The following is a 25,234-nucleotide window of genomic DNA, read 5'->3' on the forward strand; positions in this document are numbered from 1 at the left end:
AAAGAGCTTGTGGACCTTTGATTTATAACATGAATATCATACACTTAAGTACTGTAATTTTCAAGGAAACTTCAACAAAGGTTTTGTTAAGTGGTACATTACTATCTCCTAACGATGGCTTAGGAGACCTGATGGCACAGCAGTCGAGTGTTCGGCTGCTAACCGAAGGGTCGGTGTTTCAAATCCACCAGTCTCTCAGAGGGGAGGAAGATGTGGCGTCAGCTTCCATAAAGATTACAGCTTTGGAAACCCTTTGGGACAGTTCTACTCTGTCCTATAGGTCACTATGAGTCAGAATCAACTCAACAGCGATGTTTTGGGCTTAATGAAGGCTACTGAAATCTCTGACATTATAAAGTTACCGTTTACTAGTGATGAAAATTAAAAATGTCTTTATAAAGTATGAACAAAGATTATTCAGTTTAATTATATAAAAATATCATTTATTTTAATTTTAAAACAATATTTTAAAGTTTTTAGTTTATATAAATATTTTAGGTCTTTAGAATATTTTTTCAATGATTAAACTGTTAGAAACTCAATTCTCTTCTCGTTCTTGCTCTCTCTCGCCCTTTTCAGAAAGCAAATTTACCTACCAAACTACCATACAAGATCCTTAAATCCAGGAATAAAGGAAGAAATCATACTATTTTTCCTAGGTCTATTTTTCTATACTTCCGTAATAATACCCCGCTCCCTGGAGGAAAAAAAAAAAAAGAAAAGAAAAGGGAAAGGGGGTCTTTTGCAAGGGGCAAAGGGAAATGGATTTCAATTTTCATTATGAAAGGCTTATGGCGAGACAGATGCTCTATGCTAAAAGGCCCCCACGACTCTACCAAAAACCTTTGGACTAAACTGCAGAATCACGGTAATCTTGACAATTGAAGCAAAATGAAGAAAGAAAAAGGACTGAAAATCTGTTTACTACCACGGGGTGGGGAGACCTGGTTTAGATACTTCGTTCACAAAAATTTAAAACCAATAGACCAAAAGTGAGTTGGGATTCCATGTAATGATAATTGTGCCCCACATTTTTGCAATTTAATTCACTAAGAGAGATGGCACAGTGTGCAAAAAATGCTTTTTATCTAAGACCTAACATCTTAAAGCATTATTAAAATGAGATAATAAAATTTACCTTCTCGCTATGAAAGCTATCTAATGTTTGCGGTTAAAATCTGGATATCATTACTATTTTTAAAATCACAGTAAATTGTTCTTTTCCTTTCAGCAGTGGCAGGTTGCTTAAATTAAACGTGTTCCTTAGTTTACCCAGGTAGCATAGCACATAGTCATGTCCCTTAACCTAAGCAGCTCCAATGGGCTTTCGAGAACATCGGTTTAGACAGGGGTTAGTTCTTAAAAAGTACTCAATACCATAAACTCCAAAAATGAATTACTTTTGTACATACATGCACTATCCAATAAGGTTTTTGCTGTAGCCCTGCCTCAGAAGTTCCGTGAATTTTATGTTTGAAAAGAGAAATAACTCTTCAGTGAGGGCTGAGACTACAGTTAATTGCCTTGCACTACAGTTAATCTCTGATTTATTGGATGTATTTTTTATGATCTATCATTTACTCTACAGACTATGATAACTTGGTCCATGTCTACAATAATCTTTACATATGTATACAGGACACAAATTTTCAAGCAGGCTAAAACTAATCACGACTGCAGGTGAAAAAGGTGAATGGAAGCTAATTTAGTACTAAGTGGTGTAACTACATCATTCTGGATCTAGAATAATTAAAACAGTATTCCAAACTGGTAATAATAAAGCAGAAATGCTCTACCGTGCAAAGCACATTAATGACATAAAAAGTTCCCTCTGATTATTTTCAGACAGTCATATGAAAAAACAAAAAGCAAACTAGTTCAATATAATCCACTGTTTCCACAGTATGATTCAGGCAGCAGTTTAGACCCAGAAATAGAAGCCCTAAATAGTAAGAAAAAACCTTTAAAACAAGTTCGCAAAATTAAGATAAGGCACAATATGCACTAGATAGCCAAATTCAATTTTTGGGTCTAAATACGAGTTAAGATTTTCCAAGTTAATGATAACAATGCTGGTCATTGTCCTTCGGCGAATTTTTTTTTTTTTTTTTTGTCTATCTTCATCATTATCTTTCAAATCAAAATTGCTACTTTGAAAATCATTTCTTGAATGTTAACCTAAAAACCAAATAGATGATTTAAAAACTTAATATCCTACAATAAGAGAACATGATTTCAGGATTGTGATATTTTGAAAAATGTTATAAAACATTCCTATATAAATATAATTAAGCAAGTTAAATCTAGGTGGTTTAGCAGTTCTGAAGCATGAAATTACGTCTCCATTTAGTATGTGCTACAATGATAATACATTTCTTCTAACAGAACATCTTCCTTTTTATACAATTTGATTTCCCACAATGAAAACAACCATGTAAGACTGGAGTATTTATGTTTACATGCAATATGATTGGCAGCTCTATAATTGTGATAAGCTCCTTGGACCACGGTTTCTATGGCAACAGTCTAACTGTCCATTCTTACCTGCTTTCTGGTCATCCACTGTATTGACTTTAGTCTCGTCAGCTACTGTTAAAAGGTAAATGTATAATGGTTAGCCCAGTTAGTTCCCACAGCCCAACATGCTTCAACCATTCCCAGATTTTTTCAGTTAGGTGACAATCCTTAGGTAACACTTCATGCAAACAATATGAAACATCAAGCCAATATTCACAACCAAAAGAAAAAACACAAAAAGCAGTGTCTCCATGCAGTATGCCATCGCACAGGCATGTGGGTTATTTATATGTTAGCGTATCATAATTAGCCAAGGCGATTCATCACCAAAGTTTTCTTTTATGCACATGATAAATTAATGCTTTTAGTCTTGAAGTACAGCCACCAGAGAACAGCACAAATAAGTTACAGCTGATTAACAAAGGTTTTCGAAATCATTCAAGAAGTTTATAGATGTAATTAATGACTTTTTTCCCCTTTTGGAGGGTGTGGATTTAAAGAGAGACACTACCTGATTGGTGTTTGATTGAACAACTATGGTTATTTTCCTCCTCGGATTTGCTTCCAAATGCTTTCTACAGTAAGCATTCTCTCAAATCATTACTTCGATTAAATGCCTTAATTATCAACACATAAGAGTTTCTAATAAATAAACCTTAAAGAATAGCAACGAAAGGAAGATGTTATGAAGTAACCAAGTTCCAGACATGGATTGAGATAATGGTTTCTCTCCAAAGCATTCTCCTCTAGTTCAAAAAAGTCTTATAACCAACCAAACACTATTTCAAGGAGGCTGGTTTTAAACAGCCAAAGTGTTAAAGCTTACTTCACTTTTTATAAATATGTATGAATATAGCATGATATGCATATGTGTTTGTTTCCTTTTCTCATGAGAAAACATACATATAAACATACTCCATATTATGTAAACATGCCACTTATGAGTAGTATAGTTATTTCGAACTCAAAGAAAAACTAATTTTTGCCAAATTGCCACATTTCATATTTATTCTCTCTATTTCTCAAAGTAAACAGACACGTGTTTGAGACCATCAATTTTATCTTGAAAGCATCTAAACCTTATTTAGATAAAGATTCATGGAGATTGTACTCACTACCTAAATCCATGCTTTTTGATTTTCGCGTTTTAACGAAATCCAATTGAGTGGCATCTGAAAATTGCTTTGTGCGTTTTTCTGACATACTCTGGCGTCCAAATCCTTCTCGCTGAAAAGCAAGCACTGGATCGACATCGGGGCTCAAAGAGCTGTTGTGAAGAGAAAGATAAACATGAAAGATATTTATTAAAAACAGAAGACAAACTATTTAGGAAAGTTTACATATATGTCAACGTGCCTATAAATATACTCCTTACATAAACTAGATGACACAAATAGTCCATTAAAAACAAATACACAAAAAAACAACCGTTGCTGTATAGGAGGTGGTAGAAAGACAAAGTCCATTTATAGTTATTCTTTCACCCTGTGAATTTTCTCCTCCGCTACTTCTCTCTCCCAGCTTCTATTTAACAACACATTCTTATTTTTAAGTGATTATCAAAAATGAGACTGATATTTCTAGATGCTGAAAGCATTGAATATTTGAGGAAAGTTGTCATATATTATATAAATACGAGTAGCAAACAAGTAACTATATGAATCTCAACTGAACAGAAATTTTAGAGAGGATGCCCTTTAGCCCTTTTATATATCTCTTATATTTCAGGGAAAAAAAAAAGAAGAAGAAGAAGAAAATACTTGTATGGCATGTAGTTTCAAGAAATTATAGATTATCTGTAATTCTTAATCAAGAAGAAGAAACCAATTTAGCAAACCTATATAAGAACCTATCCTGATTAAGGCTGTGCTGAGTACCAAGGTTACAATAATCAATAAGAAAAGATCCTTGTTCTCTGTAAGTTCATAAGAAAAAACACCAGAACAAAAACATGAAGCAGATGCTGTAAGATGCACAAATGAGAGAATAAATACTATATTAGGGAGACAGGAAAAGCATGACTATGGTCAGGTAGCATTTGGTTTAGATGACTCCGACACGACGGCTTAAGCAAAGATGATAAATAAGCCTATGGTAGATAACTTGTAACAAGAGAAATCTTTTTTATTATTGTACTTTAGATAAAGGTTTACAGAACAAACTAGTTTCTCATTAAACAGTACACATATTGTTTTACAACATTGGTTAAAAACCCCAGGACATGTCAACACTCTCCCTTCTCGACCGTGGGTTCCCTATTACCAGCTCTTCTGTCCCCTTCTGCCTTCTCATCCTTGCCCCTGGGCTGGTGTGGCCCTTTAGTTGGTAACAAGAGGATTCTTGATTTGTTTCACCAGTGACAATTGCTGGAGATGACAGTGACTCACTCTTATTTTGTTTACTCCTATTTGTAAACACCTGTAAACAGGTGTTCTGAGTACAATCCATACTATGGAAGTGTTTCCTCTCTGTGCTAGGCACATTGAATAAATAAATACACTAGCCTTCCTTCGTCAGGGCCAAGCCACCTTATCTGTCTGCCAGGTAGGAGGTGGCTACACAGCTAACGGCTGAGAATGAGGAGGTGCCACTCCCACGGTGTCAGCTGGGTTTATGACAGCCTCCTTTACGTTTCTAAAGGAAAAAGCTTCTCCAACCCTTTATGGTCTTAGGAAAATTATCACACACACTGGAAAAAGACAGTCATCTGGCTTGGGTAAACATCAGAAATTTAGCTGCAATTTACTGTGCATGGAATGATAGTAGGCTCTCAAAGAAGAGCTAATCCAAAAGTTGTGAGTATTAGAACGCCAAGGAAAATGCTCTGCCACTGAGCTAAGACCTTAACAATTTTGAGCCCACATTTCCTAATAAAGACAATAGTTGCCTGATGCATCTTACAAGACTAATAAGAGAATTCAATGGTGAAAACCCTTTGTAAATTGTAAGCACTACACAAAATAAGTTATTATTACCCAACAAAGACTATCTTAAATGATCAAACTAGTATAAATTATGGTAATAGAAATCTAACCAGTCGCTGTCGAGTCGATGCTGACTCATGTCAGAGTAGAAATGTGCTCCATAGCGTTTTCAATGGCTGATTTTTTTAAGAAGTGTGCCAGGCCTTTCTTCCCAAACACCTCTAGGTAGGCTCCAACCGCCAACTTTTCAGTTAGCACTCAAGCACATTAACTGTTTGCACCAACCAGACTCCCATGGAAATCTAGCGTCCTTAAAAGTCACACAAAGAAAATGGATGGTGTTTCTCAATTTTTTTCTAGCAAGTACAAAGTAAGGTCATGAGGCTGAGACATGGTAAGTGCCTGGGACTCAATATTTAAGGAGGCACTCACTCTCAAGGTTGTACAAGTGCAGGGTCAGCACCTAAAAATGGGTGCCTCCTTAGAATTTTGCACCCTAGGCACCTTGCTTGCCTCACCCTAGTCCTGACTCAGGTACAGAGTAAAGAGAAGGTGTATCCTACAGGCATTGGGTTGTAATTTCCAAAGTACGTAACACCAGTTCAAGAAACATGGTTCTACAGGTGAAACTTAAAACTCATCTGATGAGATCTATGATCCAGTTTTGCAGCAGGAAAGTCAAGATAATATACTTCTAATAAAAGCAATTCTTTTATTTATGGAAAGTGTATAAAATCTAGGCCCACTCATCGATCTCTCCAACCATCCTGCACGTGCTAATAAGCTCTCATTTGTATCCTGCAGAATACTTTAAAACCCGAACTCCAGTAATGGCATCAAACTTGTGGACAGGGTGAACTTGAAATACATTTTTAATAGGAAATTAATGGTAAAAGATTTTTCGAAGAAACACAAAATGTTGATGCCAATGTTATCTGACAGCTACACACTGGCAGATTTTTAAACTAATTTTATTATCCTCTGAAAGTATGTTTTTATACTAAGACCAGAATTAGCTATTTTGCCTCCCACCCCCCTTAAAAACATTACTGTTAATGCTTCCTAAATCAATTAATGAATAGGAAAAAGATATATCCTATTAGTTAAAAATGAAAAGTTTAGCCATTTGCCTTATTTTGCCTCCCATGATTGTGTACTGAACTGTAAACACACACCATTTAAAATGTCAAATGTGTTTGTGAGTTAATAAAAGTCTTAAAATAACTAAATATTCTTAAACTATGAGAAAATTAGTTCTTCCCTATCAATATGCCCGTTAAACTAATTTCTAACACAATATACGATATACGAGTTAGGCTGACAGCTGATTCTTTAAAGAAAGTAACCATATCCTGACCCCCAATGTTATTAAAATTCCAGTTATTAATCCTATCTTATTGCCCTTTTGTTTTCATAACATTTTCATCAAGGATTAGAGAGATATTGTCAGGCCGGCAAAGCTCACATTTTCTGCTGTGATTCAAAACAGCTGCCATTCTTGTTTGGCTAACCCTTCATTCATATTCTTTGCTTCGCTCCACGGTCCCCACAGTAAAATCATACAAGTCCACTCCGTTTTAGGGATCCCCTTAGGGAAATTAATGCAGCTATCTATCCCGGCTAGTTACGTATTTATATACACCAATAGAGCCCTTTCGAAGGCCCCAACCCGATCTGTTCCTATTAGCACCTTCACAATTTCTCATTATGGTAGAGATTCAAAAGCTTTTGTCCCTAAGATGAATACTGCAAATATCTAATCCTTACTTTCCGTTGTTGCTTTCACTTTCAGAAAGAGATATAAATGGCAGCAGGAAATGTAACAGCATCTGCAGATTTCAAATGGCTTTTTCCTTCATATTATAGCTCTCTCCTCCACATTTAATCAAAAAAAAAAAAAAAACTCCTTCAAAGATAAGCTATTATCATGCGGGCTTGAGAGCAGCTCTATGTTTAAAGCCTATGTTTTTCAACAAAAGAAATAAAAAAGAAAAGAAAAGCTAGAGATGGAGTTTCCAAGGGCCCAACTAACAGGTGAGATTAGTCTAAGAGAACATTTGCATAATTAACAAATAAACAGAACTCTTTTTGCTCATTAGTGCCAGGGAGCCTGGAAGTGAGGCTGGAGGAGTGGTTTACTGTGTTAAGACCATCGCTAAAATGCTAACATAAATAAATGGCAGTCCTCTGGACACCTTCTATCTCACACAGAATGTTGACACAAGCCTAGGGAAGGGGAGAAAGTAGAAACGGCTAAGTAGTAAGGGAACAAAGCCATAACATTTAAATAGAATTTTGCTGATATGTTCATAAAAGACCCCAGAGAAAGGGCAATGAGAAAATTCTGGCATAATGCTTCACGTGGTTTGTGTTAATTACCAGGATAGCCTTACAAGGGCATCCCTGAGAGGGACCTTTCCTTTTGCTTATTGAAGTCTGTAATTACCAGGCATGCAGATTAAGGCAAAAGTCCACATTCACATGCCACACCGGCTCGATAATATCAAAGGCTTTCTTCTATTTTGAAAGATACGGGGGAAAAAATAGCATGAGATTGCCCCAAAAGTCACTCTTTTAGAAGCAAGTGAAAAGCATTTTAAAGAGTATAGTTCGAATACCCTAAAAGGGAAACTTCCAGTGCCTCCTCTCACTCCTAGCGCCCGTCAAAGGATTAGATTTGCCACGCTCATCTCACTTTCTCAGTCAACTTAGGGATTTGATTAGAATTTGTTGATTTAATAGCCATCATATTAACACAGATTTAAAATAATTAATAACCTATAGCAAATTAATAACTTATAGGAGCCGTGGTGGTGAAGTGGTTAAGAGCTAGGCTGCTAAACAAAATGTTGGCAGTTCGACTCCACCAGCCACTCCTTGCAAACCCTATGGGGCAGCTCTGCTCTGACCTATAAGGTCGCTATGAGTTGGAATTGACTCAACAGCAATAGGTTTGGTTTTTGGTCTGGTTTATAGCAAAACTTACAAACAAATGAGTAGGGTTTTTGGCTTAGTGATATTTTTGTTGTTTTGACTAACTTACACTAACTACAGCACTAGAAAGACTGTAATGATTGTGCAAGTTTAAGGAGGGTGGGAACCTTTTATTAAAAGTGTCCTAATTAACAGTATGAAAACAGAGCACTGCTTAAAAAAAAAAAAAAAAAAACACACACACACACATACAAATTGATGAACTGAGCTCTGCACTAAACCATTTAAACATAAAATTAAATGTGATTGCGATTAATTCACGTTTTCAAACCCTGGACTGTGATCTTACCATTCTGCAGAGTCACTGATTGCAGCTGTGGCCCACGCACCGGGGTCTGTCATTGTGAATCCCACGTCATCACGGGAGCTAGAAGACGAGTGGTCAGAGAGATGTGGAGGAAGGACTGGCAACCTGTCATCTTCTATAATGACAGTGTCATCTTGGGGCATATTCACTGTGGGGGACAGCTGGTATTTACCTGTCCGGTGAAAAGAGAGAGAAATTATAGGCATCGATATAAATGTTACATGCATTAAGACTTTGCTACATTTGAGAGTCTAAAATCCCACACATCAGCTCAACCTGAAGAACGAAACAGAGTTTAGCACACTTACTTTTCATAAATGATTGTCAAATGGAGACCTGGGGTCTACAGCTCTCTCTGATGCTACAGCTATGTAGCTTTGGGCACACTGTGCAATTTCTCTGGTTTTAAATTCCCTTAGTTTCCTAAGGCCAGAGATAATCTCCAAACTGCCTTCTAATGTGAAAATGCTATATAGATTCTAAATTGTAAGAGTCCTTAGAAACATTTTACCAGGAAATAGAGTAGAAAGCACTACAAACTTACATCAATCATTTCTGTATTTATTCATTCAGCACCCACCACCTAGCAGGTACTCTAAGTAAGGCATATCTCTGCCCTTACAGAGCTCACAGCCTACTGAAGGAGAAAGATATCAACAGAGCATGGAATGGGAGCAGTAGTACTGTGGCATTCACTAATGTTGGTAGCTGGAGTAGAACAGCATTGGAAATCTTAATAAGAGTTAACGTCTGAGTTGGATTTTGAATAATGAACGTTGTTTTTTTCTGCTAGAAAAAATGACATTTATTTCTTTCAGAATTGGCAACAATGTCATGCTGGTGAAATGCATGCTGGTGAAAAGCCCATGGTGTATTCAGGTAACAATTCTCAGGTGAATATGCCCAGCCTAAAGGCCCATGGAGGAGAACAGCAGGTGTGGTCTTGAAGGAGAAAGACTGGGATCTGACCACAAAGAGGTTTTCAGGTCATTACAGAGCAGCCTGTACATGTTTATTTATTCACTTAAGATACATTCTTCTGGGTAAGGAAAAACCCATAACTGTCTATATGGGTCAGTTCCTTGCAGGAAAATCTCAGATTCATGGATCAGCATTTCACAACCTTTCTCAGGACGAATTTATGTTTCAAGGCCCTGAAGACTTCAGGATAAATCTGGAGTTCAAATGATGCCACCTTCTTTCTAAAAATGACCTACTGTTCTTCTGGCTTCCTCCTCAAATCTTCTGCAATGCTTCTCTGAGCAAGAACACACTGACAAAGCCTTAGTCAATGTGGATAACAAGTGAGAGACCATATGCACAGAAACCATTCATTACCGGATGACACAGGCCCCAGCCCGGCACTCCCAGCAAAGCAAGTGGACACACACAATTCCCTATCCATGTAACAGGATGATGGAAAAAACTATGATTTTATGTCCAATTTCCTAATCTGTTAGGTCAGCTATTCAGAGTTCCTACACAAATCAAAGGCTAATCTTGCATCAGCCTTGTGGCTGCCATTTGCCAAGATACTGCCACCATTACAATCAGGGCATACTTTGCCTTTATTATAAATTTTTTCAAAATAGTACAACAGCCATGTATAAGAAGTTTATTAACATGTGAACACCAGTCTTAGATTCTAATTTTAAAAATAACATCCATAAGAATATATAAATGATAATTTTTAACACTTACATTAGCAATTTGGGAATGCATCAATAGGTTTGAAGGACTTTTCAAAGTATATATTTTTCCAGACATGGGAGCATAATAAGCGAAAAATTATTCAAGGTGTTGTATATCTTTTCAGAACAACCCACAAAGTAAATTTGCCAGGAATTTCAAATGCATTCAATATTTAGTGTCAAAAAACCAAAACCAAACCTGTTGCCATCAAGTCCATCCCAACTCTTAGCAACCCTATGAGACAGAGCAGAACTGCTCCATAGGGTTTCCAAGGAGCGCCTGGTGGATTTGAACTGCCGACCTTTTGGTTAACAGCCAAACTCCTAACTACTATGCCACCAGGGTACTTTGTAATTAGATATTTTATGGTCACTAAAACCTACGAACAGTATTTTACCAACGAAAACTTCACTCTGATTTCAAATGCACCCATTTTGACAAACTGTGAAAAGTGGCAACTTTTGATGCACATCCAGTATTTAAATGTAAATCAAGTTTAATATTTAATCATTTCCCTTTCCTAAATTCTAACTGACCATTTATTCCTGTTCTAGTTTTAGGATGTTAGGATATTAGTCCAAGAACCTGTTCAACAAAGTATCACATTCATAAGAAAGGTAGGCCGTTCTAGCAGAATTAGCAAAAAAAAAAAAAAAGTTTCCTTTCAAGACACACTTTTTTTTTTCCCAAAAAGAGTACAGTACTTCAAAACCAGAATTACCCGTGATGACAGCTCAGCACCGATTAAGCATGCATCCCAGAACTAAAAGCCACGTTCTCATCTATGCACAACTTATTGGAAGGAAATATTAACATGTAACTATTAACGCACCCATTTTCAAACACAAAAACTAAGTGTTAACTCGTGTTTACACAATATATTCTGAGATACAACCTATTAAGCAATATGGAATACTAAATGGTTCTTTATATAATAATCCTTTTTTTATAATATGGTTGTATCCAAGTGAACCAAAATCTTAAACAGAAATAAATGGCAAGATATCAAATAGTAAAACAACAATTTAGCCTTTTTTCTCTCATCCATGTTTCTGGAGCCAAATATTTCACGAGGTTCAGGAATTACTATTTTCTATCAATTTTCCATTTGTTTTTATGCTTGGCAGGGACATAATTTTGAGATCTGGCTCCAGGAATATACTGGAGTAATGGATGACTAAACAACTTAACTACATACTCTACTGACCTCCACCCTGGGCAACACCATAATTCCTTGGTTATTTTGCTAGTACTTGGAACATCATAAATGTAAAACCTCCTAAGAAAGACTTCAGAAGCCTTCCATCTGTTTTCTTGATGGATAAACTTTGCTCTTTCCACACCTATTTAGCCAACACCTACAAACTGAGACATATACCAGCCAATATCTTATAGAGAAGTGAAACAATGAGATACAGAACAATTGCTTACTAAACATTTATTCATTGATAAGTTTACATAGGATGCAACACCACACATGACACCAGAAACAAATGAATGACTTAAATTTTGCCAGTGATTTGACTCACACACACACAAAAAAAATCATGTTTTGTTTTTCTCTACTGAATTTCTAACAAAATGGATATTCTGAACACAATTATTTTTTAAACTCACCACAAATGTATAAAGACAGCAATGACTTAAGATTAAATTCTAAAATGGATACAACAGATTTTGCCTCTTTTTTTAAACAGAAAAATTCTTCGGGTAAAAAAAGTTAAGGTCCCATGTGTCCGAATGTCAACGTGTGGTAGACTTTATGAAGCGCACGTGTGGGCTACGTGAGCTATGCTTATCATGGTTTCAGTTGTCGTCATCATCATCTCATCATTTGTTAAGACAGCCCAACAACTTGGAAAATATTTTTAAGGCTTTTAAAAGGAAGAAATCTTAGAGAGGTTCATTATGGATTACTTTTTGGTGAACATCCAGGACTGTTCTTATAAAACCCATGATAGTGGAAAGTCATCCAAGACAAATAAGAGCTGGAGAAATCTTGCCTTTGGTCACAACTCTGGCTGACACCACTAAAAACTAGGGAGAGCGAGCATGTTCCAGTAATATGGGACTAACTCAGAAAATATACGTCTTACTTTCAGTTCAGAAGCACAAAATCTTTTCAGCTTCAATCAACTAACTTAATTTCTCTGGCCCATAATTCCTCTGAACAAAAGATAGGTAGATTGGAGTACAGGATTTCTAAGGTTGCCTTCAAGGATTAACTTCTTTGTTTTTTAGATTATTGTGGTTTCCAGGATGGAATATCTTTTAGAGACTGTCTAATGCACTTTGCTTAAAAATGTGGGTAATTACAAATTTATGTTAATAAAGAATGGACATCATTAACTATTACCGATTGATATAAAACCCATTGCCGTTGAGCCAATTCTGACTCACAGAAACCCTATAGGACAGAGTAGAACTGCCCCATAAGGTTTCCAAGGAGCAGATGGTGGATTTGAACTGCCAACCTCTTGGATAGCAGCTGAATGCTTAACCACTACACCTCCAGGGCTCCTTAAACATTCCCTACAGAGGGTTTTTTTTACAAATATGAAATAGCCTAAAACAAATATAATTTTTTAAAAAATCACAGGATTTGGGGTCTCAGTTCCTTTATCTCTTAAATGGGGAAGTTTGGCTGATAAAATATGACATCCTTTTAATCATAATGTCTCTTCCTTTTTGGTTGATTTCTTAGAATCCAATCTCTTCTGGGATGTGTTCCATTAGAAGTGAGTCAGAAAGCCTCAAAGCTCCATCTTTTGGCCTAGAGTCCTACATGGGTAATATTCTATATGAAATTTCACCCTGTTCACATAAAATTAATCAGTTCTTAATTCAATCAACTGGAATGTTCAAGTTCTCTTTCAATCATAGAAGATCATGAAGTAGATACTACCACCTATACCAATGTCTACACTGGAGTTATCCTAAATGCATACGAGACAACCATTAACTAACCAAGATCTGTCTGAGACATAGCGGGTCATGAAGTAGATGCTTCTACCTCCACCGATGTCCATATAAGAGTTATTCAAAATGTACAGAAGATAACCATTAACCAAACAAGATTTGTCTGAGAAATTGCCATGCACCCAAATACTGTGCAGATAATAAATACTATTTTTATTAGTTTAGGCCAATGGCTATTCAGTGCTCTTATATATTTGGTACTCTGTTTTGGTATTTCCTGCTGCAAGGTAACATCTTTTATATAATTTCTAACTTTAAGTAGGAACTAGCTTTAGTACTTGTTTCTTAAGGCCCAAGATACTGGGATAAAGACTGAGAAACTCTCAAATCTGCAAAAAGTAAGATACATCAAATTTAAACATCACATTTCTCAAGGTAAAACTATATAGGATTGCTAGTTTCCAGTATAACACATAAAAAAAATTTTAAAAAAAATATCCAAATTAGTCAACATCAATTCAGCTACCATCAAATGGTACTCAGTCCGATACCCCCAGCTGAGAGCAGCAAAGGACATCCACAGTGTATCACAGAGCACACTGCTGGGAGGGGAGTTACTGCCATGGGAGAAGCATCTGGAGTTTTAAAAGTTCATTACATCTCTAGCACAGGGCAGAGGAAACAATATCAACTACAATGCAAACTTAAAGAGGACTAATGAAGCCACAGCTAACAAACCCAGGGCAATCATCTATGAAGAAAACAAAGGAATCCCCAACCCATATTTACAGCATTTCAAAAGGTCACTAGGTGAATGTTAGGGGCTTTTTTGTGTGTCTGTCTTTTAGTTTTAGTTTTTCGCCTTCCTCTGAAGCACCAGGGATTGGAGGCAGGATGCAGGTTACAGGAACTGGTGGACCAATGGTCTGATTCAGTATGGCAAGTCCTATGTTCCTATAATAAAGGGGAAATTACAGCGTATCACTTTGTATGCACACAGATCCAGGGACACACGCGCGCTCTCTCTCTCTCAAGGCGTCTGAATTTTCATCAATAAAAAGTATTTCACAAAAATAAAGTTTAACACCAAAGCCAAGAAAGTATGGAAAAACCAGCAGCAGTGAACAGAATAGTAATTAATAAGCAAAGATTAAACGTGATAAACTAATTACAATGGCTGGAACCTAACAGATGTTCAATTCATTCAGCATCCTTCCTGTACTTTCACTTATGCCAAGCAGGCAAGCAGAAAAATGTTGACAAAGTGAAAACAGAGAGCTAGTATCTCTAAGTTCTATATGTGACAAGATAAGAAAAGGAGAATTTAGCCATTTTTCCAAACTAGAAAACTGAAAGGATTAGAGGAAGAACAAGAGAAAATTCCAATAGTAGTGCTTATCCATTTGTCCTATCCAGCTCAAGAGAAAGCTCTCTGAAGGCAGAAATTGTGCTTATTCATCTTTGTATCTACAGCAAAAGTACATATACAATGTCTTGCCAGTAGCAGGCTTCCCATAAACATCCACTGATGAATGAAATAAATTCTTGCTCCAATGATATTCCATAATGGAAACCTGAATTGCATGAAATCTGCATTAAATATCCTCAAAATAGAGTTAAATTTAGGGTTTTCTTTTAAATGACAGCCTTGCAAAACATACCAGCAAGAAAAGTGTTTTACGTCAGGTGCTATTTTAATCAAAACGGCTTCCTTGTGTTTTAAATTTGAAAACTCTCACAAGCTAATCCCAAGATGAGCGACTCAGTAAATTCAACCACTCTCGTGGCAAAGCGAGTCTTTATTAACTGGATCTGGTAGGAGAAAGCTGCACTGCCGCAGAGCAAGTGCTGATAACCTCATTATCCACTGGGGCCACACAGACAGTATGGTGTTGGAGCCAAACAAAGGATGCAGAAAATTAGTTTTAGGATTTAAAAACTAAGGTGTTGAAAAAGAAATAGAACCAAAATGCAGTAACATCCTATTAAGGACAAACCAAATAGAAGTGAATTTTTCATGTATATCTGCATATACATATGTGTACATACATATTTATTTCTCTCCTTCTGAGCAAACCTACTGGGAATGATATATGACTTTTGAATCCTTCTTGGTGTAAACAAATACTTTTTTTTTTTCCTTGAAACACAGCTTTATTTATCATCTCAAACAAGCTAAAAATACCCAGATCACAGAAAAACATTTCTACATGATCCTTTTTTTTTCTCCCCACATGTCTCAAGATCTGAAACTCACTTAACCAATCAATGTATTGATTTATTTTCTTCACGTTAATGCTTCCTGAATGATTATAACGAACCTGTTATTCCTCCTCTTGAAAACATGGGCCTTCTTTCCATTAATATTACATTAATAACCTCTCAGTGAACCAGTAAAAGCATGAAATAAGATGTGATAAACAGAGTTTACCTGACTCACCCATTATCCGACTGAGGGCAGCATTTCTCGTGGGTGATTCATCCAGCCCCTCTATCCCACTGTAGAGGGAATGGGAAATTCTCCGTTCTCTGTCATCCAGCACGGTTTCAATGGGCAGCTCAGGTCCGGGGGGGCTCCCAGGTGACTTGAGCTATGGAGAGTGGGGACAAGGAAGAATCAGTACTGGAGGCCCATTTAGCAGCATGGGGGAATTATAACAACTTGCCCAAGGCCTGTATCCAACTGGGTACCAAATGAACTAGAAGTTTTCACCCTCTACCAAAATAATTTGTGATGACAGCTCTGCCTAATGACCAACTTTCTGGGCCACTCTACACTGTACCTCCCATGAAGTTCTGTCAGATTTCAACCACTGTAGGAAAAATATGTATATGAAAGGGTTTTTTTTTTTTAATCTTATCTTGTTGCTTATTTTTTTTTTTCAATTTGACTGTTAGTATCTGTTGAAGTCAATTTAAATTGTAGCTTAATTCATTATTCTTTATGAGCTCTTTGCTCTGTTCGAAGCATGCTTTATAGAATGGAAGCTGGAACTGGCTATACTTTTTACACTTAGAGTATGTAAATACACTAAACAATTAACACAAACTTTTGCATGTATTTAGTGAAATTATTTCCTCTCTACAAGACCTAAAGATTCCATTTATCAGCTCAGTTATCTTGGAAAATTCAATGAACCTAAATTTCTTCTGCTATAAATTAAGAATGATCCTCCTATTCTGTTGTTGTAACCATTAAGTATGAGAGAGTGCACAATCGAGGTCAGCACTTGAACAGTATACAGAACAACCTGGAAGTAAGGAGCAAATATTCTCCAGAAATCAAAGATATGAGTATTTTAACAAACATATACTAATCTGCTAAACAAGCAAAAGAATATGGCTTAATTTCTCTGATTATGAATTAAAATGGTATGTGGCATCTTTAAAACAGCACTGTCTTATAAGTCATATTTTTCATGGAAAAATATGATTAAAGGATTTAAATTAAGGCCTTGAAGCAAATCTGCCTCAAGGGGAAACAAAGTACACTTAACTACAGTCCTCACAACACAGGCTCTGAGGTTAACCCAACGGACTGACATCTTAAGACACTTTGGTAGGGGTGTGGAGATTGGGGGTGGGGCAGGAACGCAGCCCAACACAGCAAAGTGGGAGAGACGGCTCTACATTCCAAACAGATGAAACCACAACTGTAACAGTTCCTTCGTTTGAACAAATTCTTATTTCTGTTAGAAGCTATCATCTGTTTAATATAAATGAGATATTTAATGAAGTTCCAAATTGTAGACTTATCTCTCCCAGTTTGATAAGCACTGGGGAGATTTAATGCATTGAAGGGTCAACACAATTACAATTGGAGGCACGTCAAACTACAGGAGAATAATAAACTTGTGGTGCCAGTGAATTAAACTCAATAAGGTTTAAATTGTGAAATGAGGATTTGTTTTATTAGGTTTTTTTAAATTGCAGATTACAACTGACAGCTTTACTGAAAAGTAAATTAAATCTTCAAGGTTTCTGATGTAAAGAAATAAAAGACCATTTCTGAAGGCATACTATGCCTAAATTCCAAAGTACTTTGGGGAGATAAAAACAAAACACAAATAGACGACAAAACTCATACCCTGTTCATTTAAGAACACGTATGTTTGAATTTTTAAAACGAGCACATACATTAAAGAGGGTGCCTGCTTGCTGTACAAGAATTTATTTTATAAGAAGACAGTACTATATCCTCAGGTTTGCTTAACAAATACATTTTGTTGAACTATACAACTCTGCAATTTTCTGGATGATAAAACCATTATAAAGCTCCTTTGCGAGAAGTCCCTAAATATCCCAAGAGACTATTTTTGAATTTCATAGAAGTCAAATACCATTAAGGAAAAATAGTACTTGCAGGCTCCTCTAGAAAAAAATAAGATGCCTGTTTAGAAAGAACCACGTACTTGAACATTTTCATGGGAAAGATTCTACACCTCCCTACGAAAACAAAAACAAAAAAACCATGGCCATCGAGTCAATTCTGACTCATAGCCACCCTATAGTAAAGAGTAGAACTGCCCCACAGTTTCCAAGGAATGCCTGGTGGATTCAAACCACTGACCTCTTGGTTAGCAGCCCTAGTGCTTAACCACTACACGACCAGTGTTTCCTCAAATCCATTGCCATCAAGTCGATTCTGACTTATAGCAACCTTCTATAAAATTTTTTTTTTTTTTCCCCTAGGACAAAGCAGAACTGCCGCATAGGGTTTCCAAGGCTGTAATCTTTATGGAAGCAGACTGCCACATCCTTCTCCCACAGAGTGGATGGTGTGTTCAAGCCACTGGCCTTTCAGTTAACAGCTGAGTGTTTTAACCACTGCACCACCAGGACTCTTGCCTACCTCCCTACCCTTGTCTAATTTGCATCTCAAAAGACAGATTTAAATGAAGACATCAATAGTCTACTACATAAATATTTAACAGAAGACATAAGGTCTTTGAATTTATTTTAAAAAATTGATTGTGGAACAGTTTTGTTTTAAATCTTTTTTGTTAAAAGAAAATGAGTTTGAGAAATGTGTCAGGCTGCTCTGATGGCAACATGGAGGGGGGGAGGGACAGCCACGCTGTCCCAGAGAGCAGCACAGGCCTTTCTGTCCCAGGCTGCTCCCAAGCCTTTGTGGGCTCCGTACAGTAAAACCTTACTAAATTCAAATAATTGGAAGAAGAAACCAACGTAAACAGAAATAGCAATTTTCGCTTTGTTGTTCGTTTGTTGCTCAGAGTGCAAAAATTTTCTTCAATCCAATTTAATTCAGTCCCAAGCAGTGGTAGTGTTTGACCCTTCAGCTCTACCCCTAGGAAAGCCTTTCTACCTGTAAAAGAACAAAAGTGGCTCTTTGTTACAGCAAAAGTGTGAGTCAAGTTCAGCCCAATTCCTGGTGGTCCCATGTGTGTCACAGTAGAACTGTGCTTCACCCACAGGGTTACCAACGGCTGCTTCTTCTGAAGCAGATCTTCACCCGCAGGGTTACCAACGGCTGCTTCTTCTGAAGCAGATCTTCACCCGCAGGGTTACCAACGGCTGCTTCTTCTGAAGCAGATCTTCACCCGCAGGGTTACCAACGGCTGCTTCTTCTGAAGCAGATCTTCACCCGCAGGGTTACCAACGGCTGCTTCTTCTGAAGCAGATCACCAGGCCTTCCTTCTGAGGAGCTTAGGGATGGGCTAGAACGACCCATCTTCCGCTTAGCAGCTGAATATGTTAACCGTCTGCACCACGCAGACTCCAAGGAAAAACTAGGTAAATAATGGAGTCACGTGAGCCAAGACTTATCACAACTTTATTTATGAAGGTATAAAAATTAGGGATAATCTCAGTATCTAAAAGCAATATAAGTACACTCAGCTTTAAAAAAAAAATATTCAAATAATCATATTTCACTTATATAATCAGAAAATATCAAATAGTATCTAATAACAAAAAAATTGGGTGTTGTTAAATGATATGCTTTTCATTATAGACTTGGCATACTCTTTTCTTAGAAAAAGTTAAATTATTGGTTTCTTTTAAAAGACTAATACAATTTCTCTGGAGTTGAGTAAAACCTCATTTTGTTGTAAGCATGCATTAGTGGGTCGAATACTGTCACATAAAGAAAATGTATCCGACCTTCTCCACTATAAACATTGAAAAGCTGGCACAGACGTGGCCCTAATCGTCTTCAGCAAACCTTAAGAGGGGTCCTAGTTAGTAAGTGGAGTGATCTTATTATTTGATATTGCAGTCATTATGGTCTTATTCTATTTTATGCCTAATGTCTGGCACAGAGCAGGCACTGGGTGAATAATTGGACAAATAAGTTCATTTATAAGAACACTGAATAACTCCGATTTTCCTTAAAATTGTTTAGAGGTCTTACACATGCTAGGTCACAAGGAAGCAGGTATTTAACACTAAGGGCACCACACAATGCTGAAATTAAAAGAAATCTGACCTAGATTATAGTTCTACATTGTAGAAAATAGCCAAAGGACAGTTAAGCACAAAACCACTGATGAAACGACAGCTTTTAGTTCTGGAGGAGAATGATGGGGAGTTTTGGGGTACAGTTTCACATCCTGCTTTCATACAGGACCTGATTTAATTCCCTCCTCTTCCCCATGTGGGAGACAGCAAGAATCAAATTAAGTCAGCTCCCGGAGTCATACTGTCGGTATGTGGCAATGTTGGATTTCACTGACTGGTTTTGTCATACACAGCTTCCCCGGGCAACGAGCATGTAAATGGCCTGCAGGCCACCATCACGGTCAATTCGACCCGCTCACATGCGTAAGAGGAAAGGACAAGTTGCTTCTAAATTGCTTTGCCACTATCTTGGCCTTGTAACCATTAAGCAAATCATTTGACCTCTTTGTATTTATTTCTTAATACACAAAATGAAGAGAATCATAATTGATGCCTTAGACCTCTTCCTGTTCTAAGACAGCTTTCTAATTCTAAGAGGATTATACCTAAAGAGAGAATTCATTCTGAAGTAGGCCTCAATAACTAAATCCCTTACTATGTGGTCTAAGACAAAACCTCACCTGCTAATATTATCTATTGGTACTAAGGAAAACCTTTATATACAATTACTTCTAACATGGACATGATTAAATGACTGAAAGTTATGAGAATTACTGTCATTTCTAAAAAAAATATTGTTTTCCTTAAAATACGTAAAATCAGCATAATTCTCATATAGAGGTTATTTTTAATGTACTCAAGGAACAATGTCAGGTGTTTCCTCCCACAGCCCCCTCTTTAAGGTCTTATAAATTTGTCCTCTTGCTGTGTGCATGACAAAACCAAACCAATGACAAAGAAGGCCAGGACTTAAGACATTTTTTTCAAAAAATAGTTAAACTATCCTCCAAGAGCACAAAGCAAGGAGAAACCTTTTTTTCTGTATTTTTTTTTCCTTTAAAAGAACCAATTATTGCTTATAAAAATGTTTGTAAAAGTAGTTAACCAAGAGCATTAAATCTAAGAAAAGGAAAGCATTCACCGAGAAGAAAAATCTTTTTTCTATCTTGTCTGATCGTTATTACGCCAGTCTCTCCCAGGAACTCAGTTCTCTTTTTTTCCTACAAACCTTGGACCCTGTCTGTGCATGACTGCTTCACTCATTATTCAATACATGTTTACATGTCAGGCGCTGGGCTGGATATCAGCAACAGAAAAGGAACCTGCTAGAAAGACAAAGACCAAATTGTCTCAGAATTTACAGTTCTAAGGGAAACAAACAAACTGGCAACCACAACAGTGTGACAATTGCTAGATGGAGTTAAGAACAGAGGCTGTGGAAATACTTTGCAGAGAGAAATCTAAAGGCTGTGTAAGTCTTCGTGCTAAGACAAAGGGCAGAGAGGACTCATAGTGGGGAGCATTGCACATCTGAGAAACCACAAAGAGCACAGGATGGCTGGGGCAGAGATGCTCAGGGAGAGGCTGAAGAGGGCACAGACGCCGGATGTTCTGGACATGGCATCTGTCCTGGAGAGATGGAGAGCTCCTTCAGGGATTCCGGCAGAGAATGACATGATCATTAGTCCTCTCAGTGCAGTACAGAGAACGGATGGAGGGAGAAAGCCTGGATGCTGAGGGATCCTTCAGGGAGCTGCTGCAGTAAACCTGGGCAGATGGTGGGGGCCTGACTGAGGGCAGGGGCAGAGGGGATGGCGGAGAGTGGGTCGAAGAGAGAGAGAGATTCTAAAGACAGAGCCTACAAACACAGTAAAAGCATTTGAGAAGTCAAGATAGATGCCAGGTGTCTGGCTTTCTCCAACTGCAGGAAGGAAGGCATGGTGGGGAACTAGTTTGGGAGGAAAAAACATGCATACAGTTTTGGGCACCTTGTGAATTCGGTGCCTGGGAGATACACCAGTGAGTATTTCCATGAGCAGTCATAGGGATCTGGTGCTAGAATAAAATTCTGAGTTGAAAACAGGGTTATTGGATTCAACGTAAAACAGGTGGTAACTGAAGGCTGGAGAGTGCAGGCCATCCTAGAAGCTTGTGCAGAGTAAGGAGAAACAGCCCAGGAAGGGCTATAAGAGACATCAACAGTAAACAAAACAGGCAGGAAAGAGGAGCCCTCACACACTGCTGGTGGGAATGTAAAACAGTACAGTTGCTATGGAAAACCGTGGCAGCTACTCAAAGAGCTAAACACAGAATTACTATGTAGCCTAGCAATTCCACTCCTGGGTATATACCCACATAACTGAAAGCAGGGACAAAACAGATACTTATAAGCCAATGTTCACTGCATCATCATTCACAGCAGTCAGAGGGTGGAAACAACGCACGTGTTCATCAACAGATGAACGGATGAATAAAACACAGTATACGTACAAGGAAATATTGCACAGCCATGAGGATAAATGAGTCCTGATACATGCTACAACACGGATGAAGCTTGAAAACATGCCGAGTGACATAAGTCAGACTCAGAAAGATAAATATTGTATGATCCTTCTTATATGAAATAGCTGAAAAGGCCAATGTATAGAGACGGAAAGTAGCCCAGTGTTCACCCGCGGCTGGGAAGAAGGGGGAAGGGGGAGTCCGTAATCAATGGGTACAGAGTTTGTTTGGAGTGATAAAAAAAAGTAGCTGCCCACAGGGTGAATGTAATTAATGTCACTGAACTGTACACTTAAAAAATGGTTAAAAAGGAAATTTTGTGTCATATATATTCTACCTCAATAAAACTGAAAGGAAGGGGAGGGAGGGAGTGAGGATAAGCCCTCAGAGGAAATTCAGGAGCCAGAGTCCAGTAGCTGAACAATGGAATGGGTAAGGAAATGTTTACAGAATGAGGTGGTGCTTAAAGTTTCTCGAAAGGTCAAGCCAACCAGACAGAGAAATATCTTCTAGAGGGGATCTCAAATGTGCTGTACAGGGACACAAATCAGCATGACGCAAAGTGTTGAGATGATACCTAGTGAGGAAGGTTGGTATCTAATTTTAAAGAAAATATATTGAGATACCATCCAGTACTTCCCACAGGTAAGAGAAAAGGAAGGCAGGATGCAACAAAGCACAAAAGATTTGTTTGTGGTTTTTTTTTTTCCCCCAAATACCCATCTTCTTCAGTTTGAAATTAAGCATGTAGACCCTTGATTTAAAGACTAGAATGCACGTTTGACTAACAGACACGGAAGGAGAGAATGAAAGCGCGTGATTTTGGCTGAAGGTTCATTCAGGCCAACAAAACGCCTTACGCTTACATCAGTGTTTACTGTAATGTCACTGACACGCAGTCTCCAGGTAAGGCGGGGAGAAGTCCACTGTAATGTCACTGACACGCAGTCTCCAGGTAAGGCGGGGAGAAGTCCACTGTAATGTCACTGACACGCAGTCTCCAGGTAAGGCGGGGAGAAGTCCACTGTAATGTCACTGACACGCAGTCTCCAGGTAAGGCGGGGAGAAGTCCACTGTAATGTCACTGACACGCAGTCTCCAGGTAAGGCGGGGAGAAGTCCACTGTAATGTCACTGACACGCAGTCTCCAGGTAAGGCGGGGAGAAGTCCTTCCAGGGTAGACATGTGTAAAAGCACCAAAATCAGGCCTCACGCCTCATGGAAACTGAGCTGCGCTTCTGTCTTCACAGAATTCTTTAGTTAAACCCTGTTGCTACCAAAGGCTTCTCACCGGTATTACAAAGAATGTACGGTGCTCGGGATAGGGTTTTTTTTTATGTAATGGCTTTATAAGCTTACTCTGTCCTAAGAAATAGTAATAACCAGCCAGGTAGGGAAATGATACCATAAGGGATACTGAATATTAAAATCTATTACTGTCTACTGCAGCTGTTCCCTTATTCCTTACTTAAATAAGTTTCATTCACAGAAATTCACGTGCAGACGAGACAGAGATGTTTCCGTGGGATCGCAATTTCGTGTCTTACAGTGCGACGGGGGACAAAATCAGGGCATTTCTCAAACCATTCTCAGGCTGGCAGAGATTTTGCTTTGCTACTGCTTGGGGAACAATAAGGAATAATCTGTATAAAACTAAAAAAGCAAGCCTGGATGCAGGATGCCGATCTTTCGAACACTTCGTACATTTTATGGCCCCTAGAAAGTTCCAGGCTTTTCTTTTAAGGAAAACTTTGAGAAGAAACTAAGATGATATACCGTCCGGTAGAAAATAAACTCTCTGAGAGCAGGAACTTCGTTGGTTGATTGACCACTGTACTCCCAGGACCTAACAGGTTTTCTGACACACAGTGGATGCTCGGTAAACATCTGCTGAATGAACGCTGTCATGTGGAATGTGCAATGATTCAGCTGACCAACAGAAAACGAGCCGATAAAGAACAATGTGTCTTGTAAACTTACTGTTGAAGATTTTTCACGTAGCACTCTGCACGGCTTACACTAAAAAGATCAGTTAATGATCTGGCAACCATAAAAACTATTTTTTGAGAAAATCAGTCCAGCGGCTTACTCTGAGGGATTAGCATTTATATTTATTTTATGGAAGTAAATATTTCTAACATGCCACTCTTTCCCACTCTGAGATTTTCAGTTAAGATTAGATTGTTCTCCTGTTGCAGAAATTGATTTGTTAATTACAGCTAACTCATTCTACACTTGGCAAACAAAAACATATAAAACACTGGTGCAAATTACTCTATGGTCAATAACCTTTCAAAAATGGGTCACTTCGTCATTGACTACCCACTAAGCTCAGGAGTACATTTTTCTCTGCAAAGTATGATTATACTATAAATTCAGATTAGTGATTATCACAGCCTGAATAGCTTGCTATTTAGAGCATTAAAAAAAAGAAGAAATACATTTAATGCATAATAACCTAACCGAAAAAACCAAACCTGCTGCCGTTGAGTCAATTCCAACTCTCTGTATAATAGATCTATGAAATTTGATTACTTGTAGGTCCCAATGCTAATTAAGGGGTCCTGGTGGTGCAAAGTTTAAGCGCTCAGCTGCTAACCTAAAGGCTGGTGATTCAAACCTATCCAGTGTCTCCACCGGAGAAAGACCTGGCCAATAGGGTAGTTCTACTCTGTCACATGGGGTTGCAATGAGTCAGAATCGACTCAATGATACCCCAAAACAACAATACTAAGTATCAAATCTCTATAAATTCTTTTTCAAACCCATTTATCTTTTTGTCATATTATGGTGGCTTGGATGTTACTGTGATGCTGTAAGCTATGCCACCACTATTTCAAATACCAGCACGGTCACCCATGATAGACAGGTTTCAGGAAGAAAGGTCTGTCAATCTAATTCCAAAAATCAGCCAACAAAAACCCTATGTGTCACAACAGAATATAGTCCGATACAGAACTGGAAGATGAGCCCCCTAGCTTGGAAGGCACTCAAAACACACAGTGGCCACAATGGACTC

General features: G+C 37.9%; 1 protein-coding gene across 20 annotated transcripts in view; it reads right to left on the bottom strand.

The window, feature by feature from the left end:
• PARD3 (par-3 family cell polarity regulator) overlaps positions 1–25,234 on the bottom strand; it is an 870,612-nt gene that overhangs the window by 330,172 nt on the left and 515,206 nt on the right. For 8 of the 20 annotated variants that reach the window (XM_049885016.1, XM_049885003.1, XM_049885009.1 and 5 more), the window contains 4 exons: positions 15,785–15,944; positions 8,725–8,914; positions 3,633–3,784; positions 2,545–2,589 (listed from right to left, as the gene is read on the bottom strand). In XM_049885016.1, the coding sequence (XP_049740973.1) occupies positions 2,545–2,589; positions 3,633–3,784; positions 8,725–8,914; positions 15,785–15,944 (547 nt within the window). The remainder of the gene's footprint in view (positions 1–2,544; positions 2,590–3,632; positions 3,785–8,724; positions 8,915–15,784; positions 15,945–25,234) is intronic. The other 12 variants (XM_049885014.1, XM_049885013.1, XM_049885011.1 and 9 more) reach the window with 7 other exon arrangements.

Source organism: Elephas maximus, chromosome 4, assembly GCF_024166365.1.
Source record: "Elephas maximus indicus isolate mEleMax1 chromosome 4, mEleMax1 primary haplotype, whole genome shotgun sequence".
Lineage (NCBI taxonomy): Eukaryota > Metazoa > Chordata > Mammalia > Proboscidea > Elephantidae > Elephas > Elephas maximus.